Below are 7,482 nucleotides of genomic sequence, written 5' to 3'. Positions count from 1 at the left end.
AGGAGGGGAAAGAAAGAGAGAGAGAGAGAGAGAGAGAGAGAGAGAGAGAGAGAGAGAGAGATTATGTGAGAGAAACACATGGATTGGTTGCCTCCCAAAAGTGCCCCAGTAGGATCAAACTTACAATCCAGATATATATGTGCTTTTGACCAGGAATTGAACCTGAGACCCTTTGGTGTGCAGGCCAGTTCTCTAATCACTGAACCACACTGGCTGGGGCCATTTTAACCATCTTTAAGTATACAGTTCAAGCACTACTTGCCTTTCTTTGAGTCACACCTCAATGCATGTACTCCTAAAGAATATGTTGTTTAGTTCTGCTTGTCTTGTAACTTTAGAAGATTAGGGTCCCAGTCTGTGAAGGCCTGTGTGATTTTTCTGCTTTTGGGTTAATGTGATGTGGGTAGCTGTAGTTCACCCTCAGTGCTGTGTGGCATTTTGTGGTAAGAACAGATCATGGTGTATTTATTCCTTTTACTGCTGCTGCACATTTGACTGTTTTCCAGCTTTTGTCTGTTTCTTCAGTGCTGCTATGTGCACGTTTGTGTTTGTCTCCTGGGGACATGCATAAGAGGTTTTTCTAAAGTAAAAAGCTAGAAATGGAATTTCAGGTGGAAAACTTCTTCCTTTTGCTTCAGTGAGATGATTATATGATTTTTCTTCTTTAATTTATTGATGTGGTTAATTACATTAATTGACTCTCTGATAGTTCACCAATCTTGCATTCCTTAGGTGAAAACCAATTTGGTCATGATATATTCTATTTTTCCTACAGGTTAGTTTGTTGGTATTTTGAGACTGTTGTTTCTGTAGCCTGTAATTTTTCTTTCTTGTTATTCTTGTCTGGCTTTGGTGAAAGAGTTCTGTTAACCTCATAACATGTATGAGGGAACATTTCCTAAGTTTCTGTTCTGTAGTCAGTACTATTTGAATTGTGTATTCCTTGAGCTGAGATAGCACTTACTTACAAAGAGGACTTGAGGCTGGTATTTTCTTGTGGGGAGATTTTAAGCTTACATTGTTTCTTTGATGATTATATCATTATTGAGGTTTTTCTGAGTACGTTTTGATGAGTTTCATTTTTCTAAGATTTTATCGTTTCTCTAAGTTTTCAAATGTTGGGTATAAAGTTACTCGTATCTTCACCCTAGCTGGTTTGGCTCAGTGGTTAGAGTGTCGGCCTGGAGACCAAAGGGTCCCAGGATTGATTCAAGGGCACGTACCTCGGTTGCAGGTTCCTCCCCAGCCCAGGCCCTGGTCAGGGCTCGGGCTGGAGGTAACCAATTGATGTGTTTCTCTCATATCAACATTTCTCTCTATCTTTCCCTCTCTTTTCTACTCAACCTAAAAACCAATGGAAAATATCCTTGGGTGAGGATTAACAACAACAACAAAAATAATAACAATAATAATAATCTAAGTTATTTATATCTCCAAATATCTGTTTTAAGCTTCACAATGATAGCCATGTCTCCTTTTCATTCATGACATTAATTTGTGCCTTCTCTTTTTCTATTGCCAAAGATCTGTCCATTTTTAAAATCTTTTCAAAGATCCAACTTTTGGCCTTGTTGAACCCTCTCTCTTGTATGTTTCCTTTCTCCTTCCTATTTCTACCTTGATTTTCCTTCCTTCAGATTTCTTCTTTTCATCCTGTTCTTTTTGTCTTACATTTCAAATTGGAATTCTGTCTCTTGAATTTTGAACCTTGCTTATCATAGTACAAATATTTAAAAGCTATGTAACTTTCCTTCCAAGTGCTGCCTTAGCTGAATCCTTCATGGTTTGAGGTTAATATTTTTGTTATCATTACTTCTCATTTTTTTTTAAAATTCCATTAGGATTTATCCTTTCACCCACTAGTGGATAATATGTGTTGTTGTTTTTTAAAAAAAAACAACAACACATATTAGTTGTTATTGCTGGTACAAATACTCGAACATGTAACCTATCTTTCCTTTATAAATTCTATTTCAAATAGACCAAATACTTGAATGTGGAAAGATTTTCTTTTTACAATTCTCTCCAGTAAATGTAGGTCCCTAATAAAATAATGGATCTGTGCAGTGATCATCAGAGGACGTTAAACACTTTATGTAAAAGCTTGATGGGAGCTTCCTAATGGAGCAATGGGGCTGAGGCCACCTGAACACACTGCTCTTTCTAGGAGCACCAAAAACGTGAGAGTCAGTCATGGCTTCATGATGTCATGCAATAGAAGCACAGCCCCACCTCTGAAGTACTCCTATCCCCCAGATTAATTAAAATTTTAAGAGAATCTAATTAATCATCTGCATGAAACCATTAGTTTACTAAAAACACAAAGCCTAAAGGAACAGTATAATATTAGATGATACACACACAAGGAAGCAATCAGCCAAATCTAGAATGTAGGATAGTCAGTAGGACAAATGATCTGGGTTCTCCTATGAAAGAACGAGGTGAGGAAGGAAAAGAAACAGAGAATGAATTGGTATAGCAGAAAATGATATAAGAAACATACAATCAAAACAAATTTGTTTCAATTTCAGCACTTTTTACCAGTTCGTTTTTACTAGGAAGGCCATTTAGAGGATCTAGCCTGCCATACTGCAAGAAACAGAAGTCCAACTTACTTTTAAAGAGATAAGCATTTTGCTTTTCTTTGTACCTTCCTACCTCGCCTTAGACTTTGAAAATGGAAATAGTGTGCAGGCCCTATTATAAATTTGTTTGAATTTGCTTAATGCAGTAAACATTTTTCTTAAAAATTATATGTCTAATTTATATATCTATTTTTATCTTAATTAAGGAAATTTCATGGGTTTTTTTTTTCAACTTTTAAAATAAAGTGAGTCATACTTTTGTCAAGTAAAAGACTTTTCCCTAACTAAAGTTTTGATTTGTATGTAGTGAATTTTCTTAAAGGATAACACAATCATACCATTACCCAAACACATGTCAATCTGCCACTAAAAATTTCTATGTTTATTCTATTGTTTCCTAAATAAAAAATTAACTCTCTTATTGTGGTAAAATATACATAACATAAAATGTACCATTTAGCCCTAGCCGGTTTGGCTCACTGGATAGAGCGTCGGCCTGGGGACTGCAGGGTCCCAGGTTAGATTCGGGTCAAGGGCATGTACCTTGGTTGCAGGCACATCCCCAGTAGGGGGTGTGCGGGAGGCGGCTAATCGATGCTTCTCTCTCATCAATGTGTCTAACTCTCTATCCCTCTCTCTCCCTTCCTCTCTGTAAAAAATCAATACAATATATTTTTAAATAAATGCACCATTTAACTATTTTTAAGTGCACAGCTCAGAGGCATTAACTACATTGACATGGTTGTGCACCCATCACCACCATCCATCTCCAGCACTTTTTCCTCTGTCCCCAAACTGAAACGTTTTATCCACTGATCCCCTTTCTCCCAAGCCCTGGCAACCACTATTCTACTCTCCATCTCTATGGTTTTGAAAAGGTTTATTTCTAAGGTCAATAGTTTGAAATCAGATTTGTGTAAAAAGAGCAGAGGGCAGAGGATGAGTACACCTGCCTTCTGTGGTGGGAAAGAACGGTGTGATGCTCTAAGCTCATTATTTATAGATTAAGGAATGGGATGCTGTCATGGGAGCCACCCACTCACTGTGTTCCATGTCATTTATTATAGGCAGAGAATTTTTTGTGGGTCTCTCCAAAAGGACAAATCAACGAGGTGCTGAAATCTTGGCTGATACTTTTAAGGTAGGTGGAAGACCATGTATGCCTGGCACAGAGTAATTCATAAATATTCGGACCCACTGAACCCAGGGGTCATGAATAATAGTATGTATATGTCACTGGCTTTGCAAACTAATTCCTAATATTTATATGTTTGTTAGAAGTTTCAGAAGCTACCAAATTCAGATTTCTCAATAAACAGCCTTTATTGAGCTACCACAGCAGCAACAACGTTATCACGGACATCTGTGTTCTCCCAGTATGCAAGGTGTCCCAAAAAATGTATGCACACTTTCTGATAGCTCCCTTTCAAAAATGAAATATATTTCAGTAAATATTGCCTTTATAAGTTTTCACAGTGTTTTTATACATCTTGGGGGGACACCCTATATCATCAGACAACCACTAAGTGTTCATGGCACAATCGATGACTTTTTTAAAAAAAATCTGGAGACCCAATGGACTCTCACCTGCGATGTGGATTTTTCAAATTGGAATGTACGTGGCTGCTGAAAGCTGTGCTAGGGGTTTCACACATCTTCTCAAGTTCCCTTCACTCTGTTGACCACTAGCATGTTGGCTCACCCAACTGCTTAGGGCAGGATAGAACCCCCATGAAGCTCTGTTCCCCCTGAAGATGTGAGGCTACAGTTTGCATAGGATAAGTAGGCATGTCCTTTCAAAATAGCCTACTCCGTGGATCAACAAACGAAGCTGTTGATACAGTCACACATCTGGAAGAAAGCTGTGCCCTTTCTTCTTAGAAGCAGTCTTCATTTAACTGGCAATACCAAAGCCTGGGGGCCCCAGCTTTCCTTCCAGATATTCAGGCCCCTGGCAGCCTCCGGAGAAGCAAGCATGATTCAGGCAGGTTTAAGTGGGTTTCAGAATGACTCTGCAATGCCCAACCGCTGTTTCTATTATTTGCATAGGACTATGCGGTCTCCACAGTCCCGGTGGCCGACACTTTGCATTTGAAGAGTTCCTGCAGCATGGCTGGGCCTAACCTAATCGCAATTGGATCCAGTGAGTCTGCGCAGAAGGCCCTCAAGGTAAATACAAAACGAGGTACCTTCTAGGGAATGCCTGCCACCTGGTTTTTGTGATTCTGTCTGCAGGGGTGGCAGGGAGAGAACAGGCCAGCGCTTGAGCTTTCTCTGACAACACTGTCATGACTTCTCATTCGTCAGGAACGCCCAGGTGATGAACCATTCTTACTCACACACCAGGTTTCCTAGAAAGGTCATTATTCAGAGGAATAAACATCAAACTCATCAGAGTTATTTCCTCTGGGGAAAAAGAGGGAGCCAGCAGTAGAGCTCCTTGTAATGTTTCTCTCCTAAGTTTGGTAGTTGGTACACAAGGGGTGTGATATTAGTCTTACCCTTTTGTATATCTGCACTGTTTCATAACAATCTTTTAGCAAGCCATGATTCGGAAGAACCTAAAAATCTGGACTTCCTCATATGCGCTTGGAATACCTAACTTTTAGGATGGGAACTTTCTCATTTCACGGATGAGAATAGGAAAGCCCAGAAAAAACTACGACTTGCCCAGGTCATGCAGCTTGATCATGAGTGGAAGCCATGGATAATAAAGAGACTTTCCATAGTAGATTGTTGTACAGTTCAAAGACACTTTTCTTCTCTAACAAACCTATGAGTTGATCGGGGTTCTGCAGAAGGGCGAAAACCATTGTGCTCCTTTGTGCTTAGCCCACAGTGCGACCTTAATAAATATCTGGTGAATGGAGAGTGAGTGAATAAACGAATGAATGAAAGACGTAGTATTATCTCCATTTTGCACAGGATAACTAGATCAAGTGACTCACCCCAACTAAATGGCGGGTTAGGACTACCACCCCTTCCTCTCAGGTGGTCCTGCTCAACAACAAACATGACCTACTGAAGGACCAAAGACAGAAACTCCTCCCAGGCAAAGAGAGGAAATCTGTGTGCCCCAAGGTGCACAATTTCTTTTCTTTTTTTTTGCCCTTTTGGTTCTTTACTCTTTTACCTCAGTGCTCCACTTGGTACAGTTTGTGTGGGAAGCAGTCATTGCCTCCCACCTGCTGAATTTCCCCTCTGTGTTATCTGCAATTCCTTTAGCCAGCTCACCTAGCCTTTCTGTCTTCCTTTGCTCAGACTGTATCTTTGATTGTATTTCTGAAACTTTGAACAATTCTTGCTGAACCATCTGGCTCAGAATTTGAATGTGGTGGCTTTTCCTTTGCTTCCTTCTGCTTTATCTGGAAGGCTTTGTCACTTTCAGCATATAAAAAAGGTGGGCCCTGGCCGGCATCGCTCAGTGGTTGAGTGTCGACCTATGAACCAGGAGGTCACGGCTCAATTCCCAGTCAGGACACATGCCCAGGTTGAGGGCTCAGTCCCCAGTGTGGGGCATGCAGGAGGCAGCTGATCAATGATTCTCTCTCACCATTGATATTTCTATCTCTCTCTCTCCTTCTCCTTTCCTCTCTGAAATCAATTAAATAAATATTTTTTAAAATAAATAAATAAATAAATGGTGGGCTCTTGAACGAGAATTTAATGAATGGTGTCACTCTGAGGACTCTAGGGAGATTATTTTTCTCCTTATGGACATCTTTCCATGGTATCTTTCCATGCCAGCATGTCTAAAATTGATTAGAAGGGAAGGAGAGGGTGTATACTGTGCCTTTGTGTGGATTAACAGAAAGAACCTCCGCTGGTAGACAAATAAGAAAAAGTAGCCCCATCTGCCATTCTGGGTAGACTTGATCCCTAACTCAATGGGTTTCTCACTAACTCAATAGGTTTCTAGCTCAATAGGTCCCTAACTCAAATACTCTGGAGAAACTAACAGGTAACAAATGAAGAGATAATACGAAATGGTTAACCAGCATTCTATAAAAGAGCCCTAACTGTTATTCAGAGAGGAGAAGGGAGCTCCTTGAGGGTTAGATATTCACAGAGAGCTTCCTGGAGAAAAGTGGGGCTAGCCGTGGGTCTTAGAGGGTTGGCAGGGTGGGATTCAGTGAGAGAATGTTGCAGGTGGGGACATGGTCGGAACGAAGACTGAGCAAAGTGCATACATGAGCAGTAAGCAAACTAGCTCACCTAATAAACAGTCTTCTGTGGGCTCCTGGAGATACGCTGGGGGAGGTGAAGTCTGAAGAGGTAGGGACTGGAAACTGTGGAAGAGGATGCGTTTATGTCCATGATGCTGGAGTCTGGGCACCCACAAGGCTCTGGAAAGTAGGGTCTGTATTGCTTCAGAGACATTGGACCATCATTTCTTTTGGGGGAAAAAATTAGAGGGGAAGACCCTGCAGTCAGAAAAGAGGACCATTGATGACCTGGGGAAAAAATCCAAGCCTTTCAACTTCTCTTTCCTGTAGAGTTCATTCAAGTTCATGTTAACAGTGATGTTTGCTCTATACTTGAAACCTTCTGTGTCAGAAGCTATAAATAATCCTCACTGACTAAGTTGTATGAGTTCCCTATAAATTTTGGAGATTAGGAGGAGATCATATTTTCTATCATCCAATGTTCTTCCTAAACCATGGGCCTGTGGCATTGGCCAGTGCCACCTGCCATGTCCTAGCATCATAACAGTCAGAAAAGAGGACCATTGATGACCTGGGGAAAAAATCCAAGCCTTTCAACTTCTCTTTCCTGTAGAGTTCATTCAAGTTCATGTTAACAGTGATGTTTGCTCTATACTTGAAACCTTCTGTGTCAGAAGCTATAAATAATCCTCACTGACTACAAAGGCATTCTTTGGAGATCATATTTTCTT

At 40.4% G+C, this 7,482-nt stretch overlaps 1 protein-coding gene across 1 annotated transcript in view; it reads left to right on the top strand.

Annotated features, from left to right (window-relative positions):
- Nucleotides 1-7,482, top strand: part of DDAH1 (dimethylarginine dimethylaminohydrolase 1) — a 42,764-nt gene that overhangs the window by 2,361 nt on the left and 32,921 nt on the right. The window contains exons 2-3 of the mRNA XM_006776254.2: nt 3,653-3,726; nt 4,635-4,754. Of these exons, the coding sequence (XP_006776317.1) occupies nt 3,653-3,726; nt 4,635-4,754 (194 nt within the window). The remainder of the gene's footprint in view (nt 1-3,652; nt 3,727-4,634; nt 4,755-7,482) is intronic.

This window comes from Myotis davidii, unplaced genomic scaffold, assembly GCF_000327345.1.
Source record: "Myotis davidii unplaced genomic scaffold, ASM32734v1 scaffold162, whole genome shotgun sequence".
NCBI classification, from domain to species: domain Eukaryota; kingdom Metazoa; phylum Chordata; class Mammalia; order Chiroptera; family Vespertilionidae; genus Myotis; species Myotis davidii.
The sequence above is the reverse complement of the archived record's forward strand: the minus strand, read 5'-3'. Positions and strand labels throughout refer to the sequence as shown.